A 26,413-nucleotide genomic window follows, 5' to 3' on the forward strand; every position below is an offset into this window, starting at 1 on the left:
ATATTTTGAAACTCTACTAAACGTATCATTTAATACAATAATTTAACTTAAAGCCTTTTACCAATGAGAAAAAAGAACAGTAAAGTGTTGAAAAAAAAAAGAATTGAGCAGTTTATACTATTCAAGAAAGAAACATACAGCTTTCCATAAAAATATAGGGTTCTCTATTTATAAATTTCTAAGTTTAATCCACCAACACAAAGTCAATCGATTTATTTAAAAGGCCTATTACACTGTACCAATCAGCTGTTCAATGAAGCAACAGCACTTGGCATAAAACCTACAATTCCAACTTCAAAGAATAAAGATATTGCCTATAAATATAATACATTGTGGCATTACTACTACTTACAGATTTAACCATAAACTGCCAGTATTATTTTGCTCATTTAATCACAGTTTAAGCCTGATAAACCTACAAGTCATGCACAATTTAAGCTCTTTGCACAGGCAAATACAAATTGTGTATACAAGAAAGTTAATTGATCAATAGATTTAAATTGAAATTGAATGAGAAAAATAGTGAAGTTAATTTATTAAATATTAGTTAAATAATTACATGTATTTCCAATTTATAATTAATTTACTGTAATTCATTTAATAAGACTTGTCCATTAAGACCTGTCTATTGAACAAAAAATTTAAAATAACTTGTCAGATAACATCTTATATGTTACATCCCAAAAACTATACCAAGGAATAATGTTTTTTAAATTGCAAATAATGTAAAATGAAAGTTAAACATGAAAATTACACACACTACAATAACATGAATTTAAAAATATAAGGCTACTTTGAACAGATAGACAGTAAATGTTTACTTTGATTATTTGTCATTTGGAAGTTCATCCAAAACTACTTGAAGACTTCTGCACTGCTCATCCCTAGTTTGCAAGTGATAGGCAGCTAGCCCACACCACTCACTACAAACACTTGGCTACTCTTTTGCTAACAAAAACTGAGATTGACTATCATATTATAATGCTTCAAGATGAAAGAAAGGTTTGGTGAAAGGTTTTCAACCTGAAATATGTATATTGCAAGTTGATACTTACTTTAAATAAATACAACTTAAACAAACCAGTTTTATTATTACTCTGAGAAGGAAAGCTAAGTTTTCAATTACTGCTGAAAAAGAAATGTAAAAGAATTTTCACTAGTTACTGCATTATTTTTGTTTTGCATTCTAGTTAAGTACAGTAAATTACAAATATTTTCCAACTTTTTAACACATACAAATATATTTGTCGATAGCAATAATTACTTGAAGTTTATGCATAAAACTTCTGAATCATTAAATCAAAGCCTGCACACAGAACAGTATAAATGCAGAATCAATTCTGAAAATGCAGATCCAGGGATCGGCAAGTCTTCAAAGAAGAAGAACCATTTTTTTTATGTTTAAGTCCAAAACATCTTAAAAGCTTCAACATGAATGAATATGAATACACTAAAAAACATAGGATACATTTAATTCATCAAGAAATACATAAATAAAATATATTCAGAATGAAATATTTCTTACAATAACAAGTACCTTATATTCAGTTATTTACTTTCTTCTTAGCAAAACAAAAAGTTTAACTTTAATAACTTGATACATTAACTTTTTTTTTAAACTTATCATACTTTTACTATGACATCTACTGCTGGACTCCTTTCAAAAGTTTCTTGATATTTGGCAAATACTCTTTGATTTTCATTTTTAGGCAGGACTCAAGACTTACATCCTTCAGTTAGCTCCTTAGTTTACTTTTCATGAAATCTATGTTAAAAAACACAGAAGTATGTTGATAAAAGGTTTGACAGAAGCCCAAATGTGTTTTGCTTCAGATGACTATAGGTGTCAAGGAGATACTTCCAAATTTCAAATAGAATTTTGTCTTGTTTATTATGACCACACATTTCAGGCCACTTCTTTTCTAGTACCAGAACAGAATTTTGCCTTTACAAATTACTAGGTTCAGTAATGAGGTGTTTGAATTTGGAATTCCAAACATCTTTGTTCTGCAAATTTGCTAATTCATATTCAATATGTTTTTCATCAACTCCATCAAATGCTGAAAACTGACAAAGTTGCATTCTTCTTTCTAAATACTTGGATTTTCCAAGTAAATGCATCTTGCAATTTGAGTACTGTTTCTGTAAGTAACCTAAGGCCATTGTTACAGTTTTTTTTTATTATATTGGTTGGAAAATGTACCAACTTGTCTATGTCTCATAAACAATGACATCCTTTGTCCAGAGGAAACCATTTCTTTCAAAAGAAAAATTATAATATTCCCACTCTTCCTGTAGCTTCTGAGTTAACAGTTTTAAGTAAGAAATGATGTCGAGTATAAAATAAAATTTCTGTAGCTAATGAGGATTTGTTAGCTCAGCATATCCAATGCCCTTCACTTCTTCGAGACAGGATGCAAATCGCTTCAGCACTTGCCCTCTTGACAGCCCTCTTACCCTGTTATACAAGATAATATCAAAGTACTAGCTACTGACTTCTTCAAAAAATTCACAAAAGTGGCAAGGATTAAGAACTCTTGTCATTAATTTGTTGACAATCTGTGAAATTAGATTATATTATGCTCCATACTTTTTTGAAACAGAGAAATGAAACCTTTGTGTGCACCCTTTATACTCAGTGCCACATCAGTAGCAATGGAAATTATTCTGTTGGTATTAATTTCATTTTGTTTCAAAATTCAGTGATAGCAAATGCAATATCTATCCTTCAAGTGTATCTTCTGAGTGGCAATGACTGAATCAGCTCTTCTTGAAGTCCTTGAGAATTCATCTATGTACTGAGAACGGCAACCTGTATGTTGTCATTCATAATGCATGACTCATCACTGTCAGTATAAAATTCCACTGCTGAAATTATGTCACCAATCTGTATTTGGCCACATATATGGCCATATTTATAGTTCTGGCTCTTACATCTGTGCAGGTAATGACACATTTTGAATTTTTGAAAGTTTTTTGGTTTTTTTTTAAATACATTGCTAGAAAGATACTCCACTGTTTTAACAAAACTTTCTTTCATACATTCCCCCATCTGTGAATGGCTTTTCTCATTTTACTATTTCTTGAGCAGCAGTACTATTGCCGAATGATATTTTACTTTAGCAAACATACATTTTGTCTGGTCTGTCCTATGACATAACTCCTCAAATGTGTTTTTCTTTCTCCCCAGGTGGATACTTTTCAGCAAACTTCTCATGCCTTTTTAAGAAATGTCTTTTTATATTTGATTCCTTGTTGTTGGCAAGTTTTTCTTTACAAATTAGGCACTACAGGACAGGACTTCATACAGATATATATATAAATATATATAAAATGACTCAGTCCATTAATTCTGAAATTCTTGATATTCATCTTCTGTCCTTCCTTTTTTCAAAACAGTTTTTACCTTTGAATATTTTTATTTTTTTTAATGAATTTATCGCTAAGTTTAAACATTTCTTTTTAACCCTAATTGCCAGCCTTATGTTTCATTGCATTTCAAACCACATAATGATTTCACTGCACATCTGCTTACATTTCACACTTAAATTCTAATTAGTTGACAACTGTTAAGTGAGCAGTGAAGGTTTAGGAATTTGACTGTAAAGTGAAAGCAAACGTTTCTTTTATTTTTAAGAAACAAAAAAAGTTCAATGAAATAAAGAGAATCTGATATTATTGTTTCATCTGTGTTCCTGATTGAGTCTTCAATCTGACAAATGAGAATTCATGCATGTTATTTATTGGGGAGTTTTATAAACAGCCACATTTATGTAAACAGAGAGCTACATGCAGCTCACAATCCACAGGTTGCTGACCCCTGGTGCAGATAGAATTTGTAAAACAACATAAATGTGATCTTTACTTAATACCTTGGAAAAATCTTCTAACAACAAACTTGATAAATATTGCATTTGAAACCACTGTTTTTTAGTGGGAAATAAAAATTATATTTGTACATAAAAGTATCAATAGTAGTTTAAAACATGTATTTACTTGTAACCACAAACTTGCTTTGTTAATTCAAAAAAATAAACAAACATTTATATAAACTACAGTTTTCATTTTATGTACAACTGTTACTGAATTAAATTAATTTTTAAATATTTCTAAATTTCCTTACGTTCTCCAGTTAGTTTCACCATACAAACTATTTAATAGGATTGAATTATCTATTAATTAATTACAACAGATAAACAAGTAAAATTTCTGTTTGCAAGTTCTACTGTCCAGGATAAAATAATTTTGCACACAGTATTTCAACATCACAAACCATGAAACCATGATAATAGTTCTGAATAAGGTTCACCCAGGAATTTCACAAAACTTTTAATAGTGCATACATTGCTAAAATAGTGATAATAGCAAAAAGTTGTTTTTCTGATTGTTAGACAAAATTTATCCATTTTTTCTTTGTATTATAATTGTTATTCAGCCTTTGTTTCATAAGCCTACAGAAAAAAATGGCTATGAATATTTTATTCAAATGTGGGCAATGTTACTAAAAAGATATCTTGTGCAAGTCATAAAATTATTTTTATGTTGATTTTTATAAAGAATGAGAGATTTTATTAGTTTTTTTTATCTCATTAGTGGCCAAGTTTCTCTTTAAAACCATTAAAGCACCAAAGCCTACAGCAAAAAAGGCTAGGTATACTCCACCAAAATTTATGCACAGCTAGTAAACAAAGCCCTGCAAAGGTTGTAGGGTTACTTTTAAGATGATTTTTGAAAGCTGAGATTGTCACCCTCTTAAACTTTGAAGTTCGTTTTTGCTTCCCACATAAGCATTTAAAGCCATTCAAACATAGCAGAAATATAGAAGCACTGTTATACTTGTTAGAAATGCTTCATTTTATTAGAGTAAACAACATATGAATTTATAAGTCTTCATAGTGTTATTATTATTATTGATTGAAGTTTTACAAATCACTACAGTAAAAACAGCTACAAATATTTTACTGAAACCTGAACAATAGTAATGAATGCAGCATTAAGCATGTCATTGGATAGTTTTAAAATTAATTAAAGTGCCTTTGTTCTTCACCCTGAAGAATATTTTTCATTCTTCACTTTCTGCCAGTGAAAAAAAAAAAAATTAGTGTTTTACTAATTTGCATTATTTGAAAAATAATTTGTGCAATATATAGCACACTAATCCAATAACTGTAAACTCCCACACTGAGGAACATTTTTCAAGTTCACTGTTAGAGTTTGTCTTTATGTGGTCATCTGCAACTATTTCAGTGAGTTTTCTAACATTAGATGATTACCACAGTAGATTTTTTTCATCTCTTGTAAGTGATTAGTTATTCTAGTGCTTTTGTACTTTGCTGAAAGTGTGGGTACTTATTCTAGCATTATTTTATTACTGTTATTTGTAGTTTTGTTTCACACGCCTACAGCAAAATAAGGTGGGTATTTCGCATCATAACCTAGACTGATATACTGTTTGAAATGCTATGAATGTTCATGATTAAAAACTTGATTATATTTCATTGAAAATTGATATACATAGCTTTAAATACATAATATTGTTGTTTGCAGCTTCCTTTGTATTCAATGCTTGTTAAACTTATGTTTACAAGAAACTTCAGACACAAAACCATCTGGTTCAGTAAACACTAAATAATGGTTGGGTGGGGAATAAAAGCCAATGCAGAATTAAACTGTTGATAAACATATAACATTTAACTAAATGTATAAGCACATATGCAGCTTAAAATTTATTCTCCATAAATCAACATAAAAAAAAAATTAATAAAAATTGTTAATTTAAAAATGGTAAATGTGGATCATCAAAAAAGTTCAGTATTTTGACTAAAATTGATAGGTACTGTAAACATAGTTAAAATAAGTAACTGTAGCTTGAAAAATAATGTAGACACTATTTCCATCCATGTTTGTTTATTTTTTTAAGAGTTCCTTATTCTAGGCTTTAAATCTTGATAGCTTTGAATCTGTCAAAAGGTTTCTGGATATGACAGAACAAATGGATATTTCAATTACTGATACCTTCTAGGATGCCGTTTGTCTTCCTCAGAAAGTAAGAACCATACAAACTCTGTGTAGCTCATCTTTCCATCCTTCTGGATTAGCCCACTAAAACAAATTAGAAATATCAAAGAAAAGGAGAAGTGAAATAAATATTCATTATTAATATAACTAATTGGCAAATACAATAATGCAATAAAACTTATTTTTATATGTTACTGGTTCAAAAAATACTTATGTTGTACATGTACTGAATAAAACTTTAGGCAATCATAGAAACTTACCGTGTTACTGCGCCTGAAAATAATCTCTCAATCATCCTAAGGGATATAGCTGGAAAAAAGAAAATGTTAAAATAAATCAAAATGATGAATTAAATCCTCTATAAACTTTTGTTTCCTATATAAAACAGATTTACCACAATTTTGTACAAAACTATCTCTTATTCAACATCTGAAAGTCTTCTACTTAAAACGTTTATGTAAAAAAAATTGTGATCACTCTTGTAATTATATTTACAAGTATTTATAATACAAGAATCAATAATTTTAACATGAATTTAAAAGTGTCAATCACTGTGTACTAGAACAATAAGAATGTTGTGTGCAACCACCAACAATAGTAGAAACCAAAGCTTACGTTCATTTGCTATATTTATAAACAGAGAAAGAATGTGGTTCATCAACATTCTCAAGTTTTTATAATAGTATTTAAATTTGAAAACTGCCACATGCAGTACAATTAATCACTATAAACAAACTTATAAGTCATATTTAATTACAAGTTACCACTTTTACAGTAAGGGAGAATATTTGTAAAATAGGTATGATATTTTTATCATTCTCAAGAATATGACCTTTTTGGATAATCATCACATAATCAAAACCATTATTATTTTCACTGAGCTCTGATCATACTTAAAACCATCACTATGTCTCCTGAGTTAATGCTTCTACTCACCACCATCATTATGTCTACTAAGATCATGTTTGTCTATGAACAAGTCATGATCTTTATCCAGCTCCCAGAATTTACAATATATGACATAAAAATGTTCATACGAAAAATATTCTGTGATTTGATTGATATCTTCTTCTTCTTCTAATAATGCTAATATCTGTGAAAGAACAATAAAAGTATGACATGATTAAAAGATTCATCAATAGTTTATATGAAATATTCTAAACTCTTAGATAACTTCTTAAAAGCAACCATGAGTTGAAAAACATGCTCAACTGAGTAAATGAAAACTTCCAACCTTATGTAATATGTAAAGACTAAAGCAAACACACTGTACACTGCAAAAGGTTTTCACATAATTTTCATTATAAGTATAATATCTGTCATAAACTTAACTACAAAGTATTCATCATAATAAAAAATGAATTACTTCCTACAGAAACTGGGTGATACTATTAATAATATTCACAGTTACATTAATAACACTATTATATACTCTCTTTGACTTTTATTCCTGTAGTTTCATTAACACCACACATATACATAGCAACAATAAAACTTGTATATTCCTCTGCAGGATAAGCTGTTACATCAACTGAATAGTATTTTAAGTTTTATTGTATCTTACTGCTCAGTTTTTGTGATTTTAATACTCAGAGAGTTATTTTTTCTATTTATAAATTGTTTTACAACTTTCTTTCCCACTGTTTTTACTTTCAAAATCTTAATTTTTTTTATTTCATTAACCCTTAAACAGTGGGAATGTTGTAGGTAGCAGCATCAGTTGATGATGCTGCCATTTAAGGGTTAATTTAAGCTTGTGTTTGTTCATTTTTAATAGTTTCCTATTTTTTTAATTATTTAAACCTAACTTTTTGTTCTTTTAGATTTTTAGTAGCCTTACTGTATTATACGTTGTAATATATATATGTGTGTTTCATAAATGTATTGAAAATATTTTTAATGACTTTAATGTTACTGCACCTAAACAGTATTTTCAGTATTTCACATGCTTATTTCAGTATGATTCTTCAGAATGTTCACTGACAGTTAGTGTCTGAAAATTTAAGAATAAATTTATTCCAATGTCTTATGCAAGTTTTTCCAGATTCCAGAAACTGTAAATTATTACCTGTTTTTCAAAGTTTTTAGCAGACCTAAAACAGAATAAAGCACTAATAATTCCTCAGAAAACTTGTTTTTTTTTTAAGAAAATAAAACAAAAATATGAGCCCAAAATGCAGGGTGATTATCCTAATATTTTACCTTTTCATTATCCATTACATATTACTTCCTAATTAAATGACTTTTCACAAACATTTACTTGAATCAAAATATGCTGGTAACCAGCTCTGGAATATTGTAATCTCACACATTATCAACTATTATCATCATTTGGAATTTCTAGACTCTCACAGAATGTGTCATTACAGATTTGTTTACGCTTGTACATGTATGTTCTTTAGTAACATCAGTTGTATGCAGGTTTAGAAATGTTTTTACACCATACATATGAGATAGTCATATGACACAGGTGACTGCATTGTAATATATAATACAGTGGTTAATTCTTCCATTCTTCACCAAATTCCCCAAATTTTTTCAGTTCTATCTGATAAAAAGCTCTCAACAGCTCAAGTAGTATTGTTTTGTAAATATGTGAATTGTATTATATTTGTTCCTCCTTTCAATGTAACAAACAAATAAACTGTGTATTTACATTACCAAAAACTTATCTAGTCTCTTTTCTTTAATATAAGTACACAAGGAATTCAGATTAACTCTACAATACTTATTCCAGCAAAACTCTAGTTACAGCACTCACTATCCTTACTTGATAATTATCAGTGTACCCAAGAATAACACAGTTGGAACATTAATAACAAGAACTTTTAAAATATTATTTCAGGCATTGTGAATACATGCATTTCATAATGGACACCCACTTCTTATGTGGAAATAAATAAGATTTATTTTAATGCTATGTTGCCATTAGAAAGAAATAAGTATATTTCTTCAGTATTTTTTGTATAACTTTAATAAATATTTTTATAAGTTATACTTAATATTTTTTTCTTATAACTGGTAAATCAGATGAGCATTTATCAACGTTTATGGTTATGTATTTTATTCCTCCCAAAACAAAGTTTTCTTATCATGATCAATGCTAAGAATACAGTTTACATGAAATATAAGTTCTTCATCAGGTTTGTTTTTCATAAATCCTATGCACTCCCAGAAAGAAAAATAATTCTTCATTAAACAGCATATGCAGTGAATTTCTGTTCATGCACATCAGTTTCATTTCAGGCACACCAAAACATTTTGAATGTTCTGTAATAGTTATCTAAAACACTCACACTAAGTTTGAAGAGAACAATAAAGATAGGAGTGCTTTATTTGAAATGTAAGAATAAATTTTTCATTAGTTTTCCAAAAACTCAATAACATATTTGAAGTGCAATTTCTGTATTAGTAAATTTCCTGAAACACCATTTTTATGTTGATCTTAACCAATAACATTAACAATTTAAAATATTCTGATGTCAATTATAAAACAGGTAATCATAACACTAATTTGAAGGGGAGTTATGTCACTGGTTTACTAATTGTACATATAAAAACTTGACAAATTCAGTGACAAAGAAAAGAAAAAATAAGCTTATTTCTATATCAGTATTGCAATAAATGATTTCTAAAACATTACAATTCTTGAAAAGTATAAGTAATAACAAAACTGTCCACTGCTAGATTTCATTTTATTTGGATTTTTTTCAAACTTACTTACCTGAAGGAAGTTGCTTTTCCTGAGTTCTGGGATACTAATCTGTCCACTCCAAGACCTATTTACATTGTAGTATATTCTTGCTATCACCTGATTAAGTTAAATGAAAAGTAGGTTCTTTTACCAACTATAATATACATTTCAAAAAGCTGAAGTAGAGAAATCTTTAGTTTCATCATACTGCATTTGTACAATACAAACAGAAATAAGACAATCCACAGCTACTAATGGTCTACAATGGATTGCCTCTTTAAATCATTCTCCCCTTTAAAGAAACAAAAAAAACAACAAATTACTGCTGTTTTTTAACCTTTTATTTGCAGTTAAGTTTTAATAAAGAAAAATTTTAATGGTCCTAAAAGTAACAGGAATTTTGTCCTTTAATTATCAAGTTTACATGCCCAAATAAAAAAGTTCTGGCCATGAGCTGGAAAATCAGTTAACTATTATTTAAAACTGGATGTGCAGTTACCTATCAATTACCTATAAGCATGGACTATATCAATTAGTGTCATTTAATCTAAACACTCAAGCAAAATTACGATTAAGCTGATTCTCACAAACATAATTAAATGATATAAAATAGTGTATTCAGTTATTACTCTCTTCATTTGTTCCAACAATCATTGAAGTTATGATTACAAAAAAATTATGGAAATTAGAAATTTCAATCATTCTAACTATCCAAGTAATCAAAACATTGCTATCACACTAAATAATACGCTATCTGTGGTCTTCCCATTAAGAGTATCAAAACCTAATTTTAGTATTATTACTTATTGTATCTTTACTACATGTTTGTTCATCTTTGGGATAGTACAGCCTAGTTATTTGGGAAAGGGCTTGTGAACAGTGTCTCAAGTTCAATTCCCATTGCCATTCCACTTACTTACCTTGTCTTTATTATGGCAAAGATGCTAAGGCTACATGTCAATGTCACTAATTTTGAGGTGCTAACCAGAGGGAAGGCAAGTGGTTGGCAACACAAAATGCCAACTCTTTGGCTAATTAACTAATAAATAGTGTGAAGTTACTTTTTTTTATATAATGTGTTATGCTTCTAATTTATAATTGCATAACTGTACGGTTCAATGTTGTATAAATGGACACTGAGCTAGGAAAAGGGTCCAGAACTCTATTTTTGCAGAATGTAATAAGTGTATTATTTAATGTTGTATAAGTAGGTGCAAGTATAAAAGAGGGGTTCAAGGGTTTGTAAGTTGTGAAAGTACTTGTGTGTTATATTTTATCCTTTTGAAAACTTCAGAAATTTTCTTACATGAGATAACTTGAGATAGAGTAAACTCACATAGTGTACACATGGGTTGAAAATCTCATTAGAAGTTTAACACAATGAAAAATAAGGAAGCCACCTGAATGAAGATTACTTAACAGTTAGTAAAGGTACCTTATTGACGAAGGTTTCTTTGTTTAAAATTACAATGTTTTTACGTTTTAATGGATATACCATGTTTTTTTAATTGTAATATTTGTAAAGAGGAGTTTTCTTTATTATGTTCACCAAATGAAAGTATATAATCATGAAATCAGACAAGGTTGCATGTATCTAATCTTTAGTGAGTACAGTATAACACTGCAAAATATTCCATTGTATCAAATCTTTATTGAATATCATTGTTATGTTTATCATATTCAAATAACAGACATTAATAAATTGGCTACTTAATTATTTCTAACTTAATCACCATTTTATTTGATTTACACAAGGTCAGTGGGGGGGATAACTGCATACTTTAAAAGCAAACACACTGGTGACTAAGTGGTGACATTTAATTGACATTAGCAATTCATTTGTCAAGTACAAAATGTTCACATTGTCTCTAAAAATTATGAAAACTATATTCTGCAAAATTCCCATGTGGTAATCTTCAGAAAATGTTTATCATAAGAAATGAAGGATGATTCAAAAACGACTTAGAAAAAAAGGGAAGATCGTGCAATAGTGTACCAGAATAACACAGTAGTTCACAAAGTTAGAAAGTAGTGTATCTCTGTTTTCTTTTGCTTGTATGGGGTGAGGACATGGGAACTAATTAAATAAATGAATGTCTTTTTTTAGTAAAAACCACTAACTGCTCAGCTCTAATTAGAATTATTGAATCAAATAAAACATTTTCTAATAAATAATTTTTATTCATTTGCAAAATGATTTTGATGGGAAAAACATTACATTGATAAAAACATCAATACATGACTATAACTGGGTTTTTCTAAATACCTTTAAACAGTTATAGCAAAGTTAAAGTTTATCCTATAATCCCAATACTTACTGTGTGAACATATCTTGAGTGGAATTCTGCAGCTTCTTTCAGAAAAGTCAAACCAGGATGTGTGTCAATAACATCCTAGATAAAAATATTTAGAAACTCACATCAATAACACCTACTTTAAATTATATCATTATACATAAAAAATACTCTTGTTACAAAATATAAGTACAAATCATTATACTGCTATTTAAGTAGTATTTATTTTTAATATATGGATAAACTTCAGCTTGGATAAATATTATGTACCAAAGACATTTCTGATTATTTATAAGTAATAAAAATTACCACTAATACACAAAGCAATAAAACCTAATTAGTTTAGAAAGTAAATTTAAGTAACTTTTTCATTTATAGTCTCGAAAAAACTTAAATGACAGTACAGACAAAGAAAAACTTTAAATATATACATTAAATCTGTTACCTGAATTAAAGGAACAAAGTCATCAGGTAAGAGGTACTTCCTCTTTCCTTGTGTTATAACCCATACAAACTGCAAAGATTCATCATGACAAGACGTTATCACTCTGAAAAAAGAAATATATCTAAACACAATTTTTTATGTGAGATACACAACTTTAATATAAAGAACAGGCTCAATACGTAAGTAAAGACTTTTAATTTTTTCTAATACACAGGATTCAGTGTACTCCAAACAAGTGTTATTGAAATAATTCTTCTAATTTGTTTTTTCTGATATTCGAGCACAGTTTGATAAATGGCTACAGAAATGACAAATAGTTAATTTTCCTCTGTTGCTTTTAATTTTTGTACTTACTTTATAATAATTCTTGTTGGAAAATATATGAAACAAGGCTAAAGGAATGAACATTGTGATGTAATAATGTACTGAGAAATTATGATGAATAAAGAGGCTATAAATTATGTTATAATCTCTCAATTTACAATGCTGTCAAAGACAAATAGCCTAAAAATTGCCTAGCACACAGTTCAGTTTAAGTTTCCTATGCATCTCTCTCTCTCTCTCTCTCTATATATATATATATATATACACACACACACACACATACTCATAATGTTCAAGCTGTGCAAACACTCCTCTTGTGACAACCTATGTCACTTACAACTGATGTTGTAAGTACACTTCATTTAGGTACTTTATCCTGTACCCTAAACATTTTTATTCTGTCTGAAGCCTCTAGAACAAATTAATATTTCAAAAATTATGGTAGAAGTAGTTAATATTTCTTTTTTACCTCTGTTTTCTTGTGTGCTCAAGGTCTGTATTGAAGTTTTTTTAATAATCAAATCTTAAAGAACGAGTAGAACAGAACATCCATCTCATTTTACTTTTTAAATGTCAGCCTAATGTTTCACAGCATATTCAATAATTTCATTGTTATTTATCTGACTTCTCCATTTACAGTTATTTTTGTATTACTATGGTACATGGACATTTCATAGTCTTATTCTAAATTACTTTTTTAAAAGACAAGTTTCTTAATCTATTCATACAAAAAAAATTGCACATAAAACTTTAAGTATAATAATACAGAGCTGTTTCAATACATTTTCACAGAAATACAAAATTTCTCTTTATTCAATAAGTCCTTCATCAGTCTGTGATCATTATATAACAACAAAACTACAGTGATGACTTAGTTACTACATTTAGCTATTTTTGCTGTTTACTTTAGTCAAATTTGCATTTTTTTCGTTTTATCAAGAAGGCTCTTTTAAAAAAGATTAATTAATTTTAGCTATTGGTTTTATATTTATTAAAAAATCTAATACATAAACAATAAAATTCAGTACTTCACTGTGTTATTACTAAACATGACAGTACTTAGTATGTAGGGATGAGCCAGGAAAGAAATGGTCATTGCATATCATGTATTGCTTATCAAAGTCTCAAATCTCTCTTAAAACAATCTAAGAGAATTTTACAAACAAATCTAAGTTTTCAAGGTTTTCAAAAACTACTGACTCCTTCAGTTTAGCCAAAAACATTGCTAATTAAAGGTCTGGCAAGTAGGTTAATGGCCCATCTTTCTGCTGTTTATTCTGATTCTAACAACAGAAGGGCTAGCTCACCAACTTGAAGATATTGCAATAATTTACACACCAAAAAGGTTATATTTTGACTTAGGGAATGCAGAAGCAGTACAGTATTTCACTAACTTCAAAACATGATGTCCATCAAGACAACTTCTTATGCAAGGCTAAAGCTATTACCTTCAGACTGACTGCCATTCATTACTACTGACTGTTTAAGAAAATGCGAGAAAAAACAAGTAATAAGAAATTTTGAAAACAAATATGAATGATTTAGGGATTGCAATGCCAAAAAAGTACAGAAACATGGTAAGAATGAAGATACAAAATCTTGAAAATATCCCTACATAAGCACTCATAGAGTCAATGTTACAAGATTATGGGAATTAGACACTTTAACACTTTGTAACATTATTCAGTTTAAATGCTTTTATTTAAACCTGAGTTCATGCAAAGAAAGGTTTGTTTGTTTGTTTTGAATTTTACACAAAGCTACTCAAGGGCTATCTGCACTAGTCGTCCCTAATTTAGCAGTGTAAGACTAGAGGGAAGGCAACTAGTCATCACCACCCACCACCAACTCTTGGGCTACTCTTTTACCAATGAATAGTGGGATTGACCATCACATTATAATGCCCCCCATGGCTGAAAGGGCAAGCATGTTTGATGTGATGGAGATTCAAACCTGCAACCCTCGAATTACGAGTCAAATGCCTAAATCCACCTGGCCATGCCTGGCCGGAAAATGAAAGGAATTCAATTTTTAGTTGTAGATAAAAGTTGTGAGACTACTGAGCAACAGTTGAAATTTACCTATAATGTTGAAATAAACAATTACTTTTCAGACCAATTTTATTTTACCACTGAAGAATACACATTCTACAACCTGTTTACATTTCACAGTTTTATACATAAAAATGTTTAAAACAACAAGAAAATATCATTAATATGAAAGATCACCAAGTGTAAGCCAGCCAGCTAACTTTTCTAACCCACCAAGTTCTGACTGTAGTTTAAACCACGGGTACTAGGGTTAGATTGAGTTTTATATTTCATATTAATTTTCAAATGATATTTAAACAATGTAACATGTCAGTTAACTCTCAGATACATATCAAATATTTTTACTGAAAAAAATAAGCATATTCTTGTACATGGATTAAAGTAGTACAAGATAAATATAACAGTTTTGATTTGTTTACATCTAAGAAAATCCCTCTGAAAAATCTATATTCACCTGCTGTTGTAGAATTATGCACATAAAAATGGATCCCACTTGTAAGGCTGGTTGGGGCAGTAAACATTTAGTGATAAAATTACACAGACAGTCATTTTATTTTGAATCTTGAGTTGTTCTCAATAAAATGTTCTTTTGAATCACAAATCTTGTATAAGAACAAAATTTTGGGTAAATATCAATGTGTGACTAAAACCAAATTAATGTGTCAGTATCCACACACTTGTAATTTGAAATCACATTTGGATTTTTTGGATGGCAGTTATTCTGAATGTAATAAAATATTAAATTAAATTTAAATGTCTATATATATCTTTACCAATTAAAATCAAATATATAGAGCATTACTGAATTTTTGATAACAATGCTAATTTCTCCATAACTTTATCATTAATTTAATAATAAAGATATACCACAAAAAAAGTTTATAGTAAGTTGAATCACCTTTTCCAAAAATCTAAGAACATATCACAGCTGACAGCACCTTTACTTTCTCCACCTGCAGCTAGAAACAGTGGTAGCTTCCAATAAAGAGGCAAGTTGCTAGACTAGAAATAAAAACAAACATGTTTTTACATAAGACAATAAGACTTGATAAAACAAAACTTTCATGTTTTTAATCATGTTAACTTCCTTATATTTGATCCTTTAACCTTACTTTTTTATTAACATAGTATATTCAGAATTTTGTTGTTCTTGTATTTGCAATGTCACTTAATGTTTCCACAAATTACACTATGTAACAAAATGTTTACTTTTTCTTGTTCCTGGGCAGAAAGTGTTATTTCTCAATTGCTTATGCCTAAAGTAAATGTTTGAAGGGAATAATGGCCATTTTCTGTACTTTTACAACATAAGCAATTAAGAAATAACACATACTATCCAGGAACAAAATTAGTGTTACATAATGTTATTGACCTTTAAAAGGTATGTTCCATGAGTTCATAACAGGTTAGCAAACAATGCACAAATTTTATTTTAAATTAGCTATACATTTAATTGAAAAATATTTACTTTACAGTGTTTTTAAATTATTTTAAGGCAGTTTTCTTCCAGTGTGAATCCTGTACATATAACTTGTTAAATCCAGACAGTCTTATAAACATACAATTTCATAAATTTAGGGACAGAAACAAGATTCACACCAAACAGATTTTTGTACATAAAGATATTAAAATCACACTAGCTGACATTCTCTATGGCTAACCAAACTGAGTTTTATTACCTAATGTGAGATATTGTTTCCTTTTATTTTTTCTAACTTATGCACTCAGTTCACAATTAAAGAGGTGAAAAGTACAGAATATTTCCCACTTATTCTTCTTTGTCATACTACAGTATGTTAAAATTCATTTACTTTTGCAATGACTCCAAACTGTTCTGGACCCACTTTTCCATCATGAAATCCTGAGAAAGTGGAGGCAATCTTTTGAAGTAAAGTTTCAATTTCCCCAGGTGACTTTGGATGCCCCTGAGGATAATAGAACCTTGGGATGTGAATAGACAGAGGACCCGATTTTGATATCCTGTGAAGAGAACTGGTGTGAGAAGAAGGCTCCGCATTTTCTTTATCTCGATAGGCCTATGGAAAACCAAACATGACACAAATCTTCAACACACTGCACTAAAGATGTTTTTAAAAAAATGTTTTGTTTAGATTTATATTCCATTAATCATTTTAACAGTTCTGTTTAGAAATTTTTGTAGCTTTACAAATTACAAGGTTTTTTACTAATCAGTTGTTTATTATGGACAAGTGACCATACAACTTGAAAAGTAATTGGTTATAAATTGAAACACCTAAACTAAATTTTGTTTTCTTATGCTTCGAGTGATTTACATTTTGAGAACTAGATGGCTCTAATAAATACTGTTTTCCCATTGTTGAACTACCAATGAGTTGGTGCAGTTGATACTGTCACCTATTTCCCAACTGAAAAGATGATGTTAGTTCTCCTTTTCAATTAAATTATGCACATTTAATCGTGTTTATATATTTTTGTACCGTAACAAACCTGAACTCTTGGTTGATGTGAACAGATAATCCTAATGTTCTAATATAAATACAGCTTTTTTATTTTATTGGTTCCATCTATTTCATCACAACATAATTTGCATGAGACGTGTAGGAAGTTTTGAAATCACCACTCTCTTCTCCAAAAACGTAGATCAAAGCTTATGAGTCATACGGTTGTTGCAACCTTGAGAAACTGCGTAGTTGAAAGCCATGCAACAGAAAGACTCAGAACATTAGCTAGTAGCTGGGCTTTGACGGTAGATATTTATAGTTACACATGATGTGTAATGCCAAATGACCTTGTATTTTCGTCAAGAACGGAGCACTTGAGACTTCATCCACACTCAAAACAAGTAGCATCAAGTGGAAGAAGAAATACTGCTAGTCTATGGTTATACTGTTAGATTGATTTCACGCTTGTTGAAATGTTGGAAATACAAATAATTTACTGGATAACAAAACTCTATATACCCAATCACTTAAAATTGACATTATTTGGTTCAATTCTATATCTTTATTGACAAAAAAGGTAATTATATTTTAATCAGATAAGGAAGTGAAAGTTTTATACCTTCCTTTCTCGAATGACACAACGCAAAAATGAAAGTCATCGTTAAAATGAAATATACTTTTTTATTTTGTTCACAAATTTTTAACACTAAAAATTCTTTACACACTAATTAATAACAACCGGTATATCTTATTCTTCACCTAATCAGAGCCTGTAACCTTTTGTAGTTGAAAAAAAAACGACACAAAAAAACAACTCTCTCGTAGCATAATAGTACTAATTCCACTAATGTCGGACGAGAAGTGTTTTGACGTCACACACACGTATTGGCTATGTAAAAATAACTTATAAATTGTAAAAATGAAACAGATGAGTTGCATTAATTAACAGGAGGAACGGTTATGTTAATTGTGTAAAACTCTAATTTCGGGTGATTCTTTTACGCTAGGCAATTATTTGAAGCCTAGATTTCATGGTAAAATGTTCTCTAGAATAATTTGTTACATTTCTCAAATTGTTAGTTAATTCTATCACCGCAATGTTTAGAAGTAAACAACTCTCTCAGTGCCAAATTTATTTTTAAACGTACAATACGAAAGAACATATGTATTAGGATATCATTCCTTATCTAGAACTTGAAATTTATAATCTTTAGAATGTTTGAAGGAGAATATCCTTTTGTTCTTGGCGGTACAAAACTTCAAACTAATGTACCAGGAAAAGAGTTAAGGACGGTTTAAAACAATAAACAAACAATTAATTTAAAATTTAATACGATTTATTTTACCTGACGTTATAGGCAAATAGGAAAGTTGATTTTAAGAAATGGTTTGTCACAATAGCGGATGTAGATTTAAAACAATGAATGATAGCTCGAATTGAACACACACACATTTTGTTGTTCTTTTTTGCCAGTGTTTAAGTTTCTAGCTTGGAAAGAGGTAGACATTATAGCACATACTAACTATACTGTTAAGAGGTTGTTGTTTGCTTTTTCATCTTTTTCTCCATATGACCAAAACTCAATACATCAGCAACACACTAATATATTATTCTCTACACTTCAAAATTATATAATGTAATTTCCAAAGTAAATTAAAAAAGAGAGAAAAAGTTTGCCATCTTCAAAGGAAAGATCTTCTTGCAATATAAATTCTTCAAAATGTCTACTATTAAACGGAATTAGACATCAATTCCAACAGTACTGTTTTCAACATTCCCTTGCTACGTGTCAGGTGAACAAATCTCTCAGCTCATTATGAAGCTATACTTGTCTCGAGCTTGCTATACCTTACCTATAAGAAGCCCTAAGAGAAATCTCACAAGTGAAACTAATTCATCTTCTTAATTAATACCCTGCTCTATGGTAACGTTCTTCAATGACATGTTTTAGTCACATTAAGTACACTAACGAAGTACGATCACAAATACGAAACCATAAAAATGTAATGCTTAACTGTTTTCCCCAATGTACGTGTACCTTGTACTTTCTACACAAAATTGTTTTAGCCACAAATCGATATATTAGTTAACAGTAGATAAAAATTCTAAACAGAATCGCTGTTTTGATAGCACGAAAACAACTCCATCAATATATACATATTGTTTCGATTTTTTGAGTACATTTTCTTAGTTCTCTACTCAGGGCCTGGCATACCCTAGCGCGTTAAGGCGTGCGCTTCGTAATCTGAGGGTCGCGGGTTCGCGCCCAATCGCGCCAAACATGCTCGCCCTCCCAGCCATTGGGGCGTTATAATGTGACGGTCAATCACACTATTCGTTGGTAAAAGAGTAGCCCAAGAGTTGGCGGTGGGTGACTAGCTGCCTTCCCTCTAGTCTTACACTAGAGGATTTACATTAGGGACGGCTAGCACAGATAGCCCTCGAGTAGCTTTGTGCGAAATTCCAAAAAACAAAACAAACAGTTCTCTACTGGTGATTAACAATAACGATAATAAAACTACACAAAGCACACGTTCAAAAACCTTAACTGTTCAACTTTAGGTAGCACGTAACTAAGATGGAATGATTGTTGAACATCAGAAGCCAAGTTACGATAATCTCTTCAAAATATTGTCTAAAATTCAAACGTTATGCCAAAGACACTGTTCAATATTTTGAACAAGAATATATTGTGAAAATACCATTAACGTGAACAAAACCCAAACTATTGAAAATACAAACAAGGGGAAAATTACTTAAACCCAGAAGAACAAACAGGCCGAAACGTCAGTCTTTTAATATTCTTTATTTTCCATTTATAGTGAAATAACAAAAATTAAATAAAAATGCTCATGATTAGTTATTGATATATGTACACACTGTGTAGTACAATGACAACAAAATCATCAATTACACACGAAAACTGAATTTCACAAGTAACTGCTCTTAGTGTTTGAGAGTCACACACACAACATATCAAGCAAACGGTTAGGGTCAAGAATAAAGCTCTACTGACCGGCCAAAGACGTTCTTTCTTTACCTGCCACACGACTTCCCATAGCTACAGAGGAAAAAATCAGATATCTAATGAGCCTCAGAAGCTATACAACAACCATAATTCACATCTAAGTCAAAGGAATAAAATGTTCTCAACTAAACACGTTCGACGATAAAAACAAACTTTACTTTAGATCATACCAAGTATTACAAGTAACGTGTAGACCAGATGCTAACGAAAATTAGCTTTTACTATTTAATCACATTTGTGTCTTCTTTCTTCAAACGAAACGTTCTTTACTACATTGAAAATGTTCTCTCATACCAAATGGAATAAATATTCATATGAAACGATACTTAAGACAGTTATTATAATAACCTTCCAACGTCTGGACAGTCTATTAGGATTAGACATGACTAAAAATAAGTAAAATACATCAAAATCATATAACATAAAGATTGCATAACGACATACAGACTAAGAAACAATTTGTTTAAACTTCAAGTTTTTAAAATAAGTTATAATCATTCTTGAACATATAAAGTTATTAATAATTTGTACGCTGTTCTTTCATGCCCAATAGTACGATATAGTTTCTATCTTATGGAAACGAATATCAAACACCAGCTTACCATGGATTTTCTGAGCTAGCAGACACTATGTTCGGAATAATGGTAAAAGAGTTTATACAGCAGAAAAGCTGTTGCCATTTTTGACGAGCATTGGCAAATAAAAGGTCCCAAGTATCAATAAAAGAGTAGAGAATAAACAGGAAAATGTGATATCAGTGAAATAAAATATCTGACAAACATTGAGGGAAGTCACAAGAAATAACAGAAGGTTCTAGCTGGTGTTCCCAGCAAGACTTTATGTAGTGTATGTGTGTTAAGGTAACCACCATATAAAGAGGAATGCAACTTTTGATACCATCAAGTCTGTGCCAAAAAAACAGTTTGAGAATTATGTATATTCATAGAAAACTAAGAATGTAAATAAAATAATGCTGGAGGAATGTATACAAAACATGAAAAAGTATTTTTTTTTAAATTTGTTTTCGTGAAGTAAGACTTTACAAAAAAATTCATTTCATAAAAGCGATATGTGATTATCATATTACTGTTTGCATAACAACATATCTAGTGGTGAATATAATTTCTCTTGCATGCATATTAACCTGAAAAATCTTGCTGTTTGGTGATATTATGCTTACTTAATGACGTAGAAGATCTACAAAGCAAAACCATATCTCTGACGATCATAAACTAAAGTATTATTTTTAACTTTCACATAAAAACTGACAAATATAAGAAAAATAGAATTGAATAGATTAGAAAATATAGCCAGATTTGTAACCGTCTGAATATACAAGACACCTGTCAACTTGTATGAATGTAAGAAGAGAACAAGCTGGTAATAAGAAACTTCGTCTTATTCAAATCTTCGATACTGTAAAAATATTCTTAAATTACTTATAAAAGATAAGAGTAATTTATAGTGATATTAATTAATTACTTGCATAATATGATAAAAAGTTCTAATCCACTACTATCTTTTATTTTTTTGAAATCCATATCAGTATAAACATGGTTTCCTCAATCTCGGATACATTAAATCTCCACGGCGCCTAATATTATTAGTTGATCTAGTGTTTTAGATTTTAAAAAAATCCACAACAAAAATAAACAGTAATACTTGCGATATAATCAAATATCACAGAAAAAAAAGCTGATACAGACTTTGAATTTTCAATAAATATCGAAATACCGTATAGAAAGTAAAAAATATGAAATTCTGTAAAGAATAAAATTTACGAAGCTTGACAACCTGCCGACATCAGTGCGGTTAATAAAACATACACAAACACATGGTGTTTCTTTTGTATGTTCAGACCTGTGATGGACAGATTAAGTATAAATTGTCCCATCTGATGAATGGAAATAACGGACTGAAAAACAGCAATCTGATAATGAGCTCAGTATAATTCGCAATTAACAAACAAATCTGAAAGTTCTTGATGATATGTACAAATATTTTCTGAGCGTATGTTTTGAATTTAAGCTTTCTACAAGAAACGTGTTGTCCTTGGTTTTTGTCACTTTTTTAATAAGATGGCATTAATGTTAACCGTTTTTCTAGTTGTTATTAATGTAGTACAGAAATTAATCTACCTAAAATAAGGAAATGGTTTACGTGCAAGAGACAAATTTCTGTAAGTATGGAAATATTTCAGTTCATATGTTACGCCAGATAATAAACAAACATCTGCGTTTTATATAAATGATAATTTACTTCAAAACATAATCTGTTCAAAGTGGTTGTTCAGACCAACACACTGCAGGTAACAATATAACCCAGGCTAACAAAGTACTGCAAATAACACAATGCATCTAAGTGTTACTATCAACGAACTGTCTAAAAATGTTAATGGAATATCATTCATTGAGATTAACTATTATGATCTTTTTATGGAACAAATACACTTTGATCCTTCTGGATAATTAAACTTATCTTTTAATGAAGGGTAGCGAACAACGACAGAGACAGAATTATTTGAAAGCCTTTTTATCAGACAACAAATCTGATTTGTTTTATAAGATTTTTTGTAAATTCGATTGAAAGAAGTGCTAGCTGGGTTTTTAGTTTTATTTTCATAGCAACTAAACAGCAGCATCAGAGGCAATATTAAATTTTCAGAAACATTTATCCCCTTCTTGACATGCTGTTCTTGTAAGACAAAACAGTAGTAATAAAGCTGAGAAAGAAACATCTTTTAATGGAATAACTGAAAGATATAGTGAATAGTTACAAAACAACACAATACTTCCTTTTCTGTGTCACAAGTATAAATTATACATGTTCCGGATAATGACCTCTACTTTAGAGGACTGTTCCACAAATACAGCTAAACTTCTCAGAATAACGGAGGTTTCCATGTACATCATTATGTAACTTGATGAAGATCTTTAGTTAGTTTTTATGTAGAATGTACAGCATACTTATATATAAACAGTTTGTGTTTCTATAATTAACCCATAGATATTCATCCAGTCAACATCTTCGTGCATATGCGCAGCAGGACATTCCATGTCAAACGTATCAAATCTAGCGTACAGATATAATCATTCATTTACAGTATAATTATTGGCATATACACGTACACATATTCATAATAAATTATAAATATAAAGTTACATTCAAAAACGAAAAAAAATCTGAATGTTCAAAGTAAAGACCAAAAGAAGTCATACATAAAATATGATGGCGCTTTATAAGATAATTTAAAGAAAAACAGCAAGCAGTAGAAACTGCTACTTTAATGAGTTAAAGATCTACGTATCACAACTATTTATAACTTACGGGAAAACCTTAATAAGGTCACATATGAGATAGAACCAGCTAACGTTGACTTGACAAGTAAAACAACTTACTTAACATTCAACGAGTTAATTCTACGTGTTGCGAGTTAGCCTGGTATATACAGCTTATTAAGCTGACCTACCACAGCGTAAGGAAATGCAAAAGTTAGCGTCACTGTTGCTATACGAACTGTTGTAAAGCTTTTGATACTCAAATGATGAACTCCTAAATTTGGCAACACTTTTCACGACTGAAACGATTCCAAATACTGTAAAGTTAAAAAGTTTGTTTCACAAATGCTTTCACGGACGTAAGAGTTTATGAAAGCGCTTTCACATGTCAGACGTGATTTGTTACTTCTAATGTTTGGTGGAAAAACTTTCTTGGTTTTCATTTTGAAGTATATAAGTATCACATGACCAATTTCGCATTGGATGGCTATCCAAATTAATGCTCAGAGCGTCCTGATAAAGTGTTATATATATTAAGCTCGAACTAGAACTACGTTAAGAAAACACTCGTCTTAACTGATGGTCGTATGATTTTCCCCAAAGGTGGTCTAAGGCTGCCTGGAAGACTCAATTACTTTAACCACTCGCATTATATATAGTAGTGTGTTGTATGTCAGTCAGTCAGTAGACACTAAATTACGTCACATAAGAGACGTTTAACGATTCAATGTGACACCTGTAAAACATGCCCATACCACAAATCACAAGGATTATATACTGTATGCTGTAGTACAGCATATCATATGAACTTCAAGAACAAAAAATAAAAGTATTTATTACTTTTAATTTTATCTTTATTTACTCCTGAAGCAGAACACTTTCAAGAGCCCTGCGCAAGTACATCTATTATATATTGCCGAATTAAGGTCATACATATCCTTATAATTTACTGCACAGCAAGGTTTGTTTTGTACATAAAATTATTTAAGGCAAAATATTATAAAGGCTGGCAAAGCAACATCCTAGAACTGGCATAAATGAACTAATATAACGGGATCTTATTTTTGTTACTGAAAAGTAAAATATTTTCAATTCTCCGAAAAACTTAATTTGCCCTGTAATGCTCAGTAGTAGGAGGAGAATTCCAAAATTTCGGCATTAAATCAAGCTATATAGCATTCATTACATTACATGAAAGTTGCAGTAAGAAATCACTAAATAGAAGTTAAATGACTTCCTGGCTAACTTTAGTTTTAAACGCGCACCACAGAGATTTAACATATGCTCGATGTAACAAAAATATTCCGATGTCATAAAATGTGACAACATGAGAAAACGCTTTAAAAAACAAAAAAGTTGGCAATAAAGGCTGCCATTGGAAAGTGTTAAAATGAGTGTTACAAACGTTGGTTCAAGAAAGTTTTAAACCAGAAAAGATTAAAAGAGTGACACGAACAAATGGTTCAACAATGAAAAAATTGTTTAAAAATACTGACGAGAGTTGTTATACATAGAACAATAAAACAAGACATGCAGATAAAGCTGTGGTTGAGAAAGAATTAAAATAATAAAAGAAAAGGAATAATTAGTTTGTTTTAAAACAGTTACACAATGGGCTATAGGGCTCTTTTTACTGCAGTTATAGAAACTTGAACTTCAGCGTTACAAGCCACCCCTTACGACCAAACAATGAGATTCGACCATCGCTCAAATAATGCACCAATTGTCCCAAAGAGCGTGCCGTTGTTTTTTGCCATGTCGGAACTAAAATCGCGAAACCATAAATTCACAGATGGGTGAGTTAAAAACTTTAATAAGAATAATTGTATCTTAGATTTAGGTCTCATGAAAATTATCTGCTTTACTTATATTTATTGAAATCCCCGAAGAACTGTTTATGTATGTGCCATTATAAAAACACACGAAAATACTTAGGTAAATAAAGATTCAAAGATGACCAAAGACGAGAAATACACCAGTACATCATTATAGAATAGGCTAGTACGGCAATGATGAGAAAGTTACAATTACCATCAAATTCTATGAAATCATTAGATCCGAGTTAACAAAATGTGTTACCAACTAGAGTACGTAATATCGTTTTGTATATTTTGTTTTTATGAGCTTTTTTTTTTTTTACGAAAAGGCACACAAATAGATATCTACATATGTTTTGTTTTTTTAAATAAGATTTCGCGCACAGCTACATAAGGGCTATCTGCACTGGTCATCCCTAATTTTGTAATAAGAGACTAGAGTGCCCCAAGTGTGCCTTTTTTTTTTTTTTACGATAACGCAACGCGAACCATACCGAGTTGCTAAGTTGAATATTTTCGAGATATAAGTGAATGACCTTTTAAAATCAGGTGAGAAATATGTACACACGTCATTATTCTGCAAAGATGGTTTAAAGCTTCCAAACAATCTGAAAAACATACAACAATAAACCTAAAACGTGAAAAAAATATTCATTTTAAGCCTCATTACTTCAGAAAATTCAGTGTTTGTTTCATTAAAAATATAATTACGTTCATAACAAGATACATACCAACATATGTTACACTTGGAATTGTAATAAAACAACTCTTTAACACGTAAAATAAGTTATATCAGATTGGTAAACACGACACACCCAATTAGTGAAGTGCAGGTCCTAATATACCTTTGGCTTCTTGTAGGAAAGAAGACTGTATTCATTGGAAATAGGTAAATATATTTCGCAGCAAGTAAGCGTAATTGACTGCCAAAACTTGGCTTATAATATATATGACTGAAATTTTTACGAATAAATTTCATGACTCTGGAAATCATTACATTTGTATTTATTTAATTAACGTCCATATTATTCAAACAACAT

The 26,413-nt window shown here is 30.1% G+C and overlaps 1 protein-coding gene across 3 annotated transcripts in view; it reads right to left on the reverse strand.

Annotated features, from left to right (window-relative positions):
- The window catches only part of LOC143222197 (uncharacterized), a 99,723-nt gene that overhangs the window by 16,430 nt on the left and 56,880 nt on the right, over positions 1–26,413 (reverse strand). The window contains exons 2-11 of one of the 3 annotated variants that reach the window (XM_076448306.1): positions 20,267–20,311; positions 16,638–16,862; positions 15,725–15,828; positions 12,452–12,554; positions 12,031–12,105; positions 9,743–9,829; positions 6,955–7,111; positions 6,279–6,327; positions 6,016–6,102; positions 13–1,023 (exon numbers count right to left, since the gene is read on the reverse strand). In XM_076448306.1, the coding sequence (XP_076304421.1) occupies positions 987–1,023; positions 6,016–6,102; positions 6,279–6,327; positions 6,955–7,111; positions 9,743–9,829; positions 12,031–12,105; positions 12,452–12,554; positions 15,725–15,828; positions 16,638–16,862; positions 20,267–20,311 (969 nt within the window). In that variant the 3' untranslated portion in view covers positions 13–986. Of the gene's footprint in view, positions 1–12; positions 1,024–6,015; positions 6,103–6,278; positions 6,328–6,954; positions 7,112–9,742; positions 9,830–12,030; positions 12,106–12,451; positions 12,555–15,724; positions 15,829–16,637; positions 16,863–20,266; positions 20,312–26,413 lie in introns of those variants that run through there. The other 2 variants (XM_076448304.1, XM_076448305.1) reach the window with 2 other exon arrangements.

This window comes from Tachypleus tridentatus, chromosome 8 (genome assembly GCF_004210375.1).
Source record: "Tachypleus tridentatus isolate NWPU-2018 chromosome 8, ASM421037v1, whole genome shotgun sequence".
Classification (NCBI taxonomy): Eukaryota; Metazoa; Arthropoda; class Merostomata; order Xiphosura; family Limulidae; genus Tachypleus; species Tachypleus tridentatus.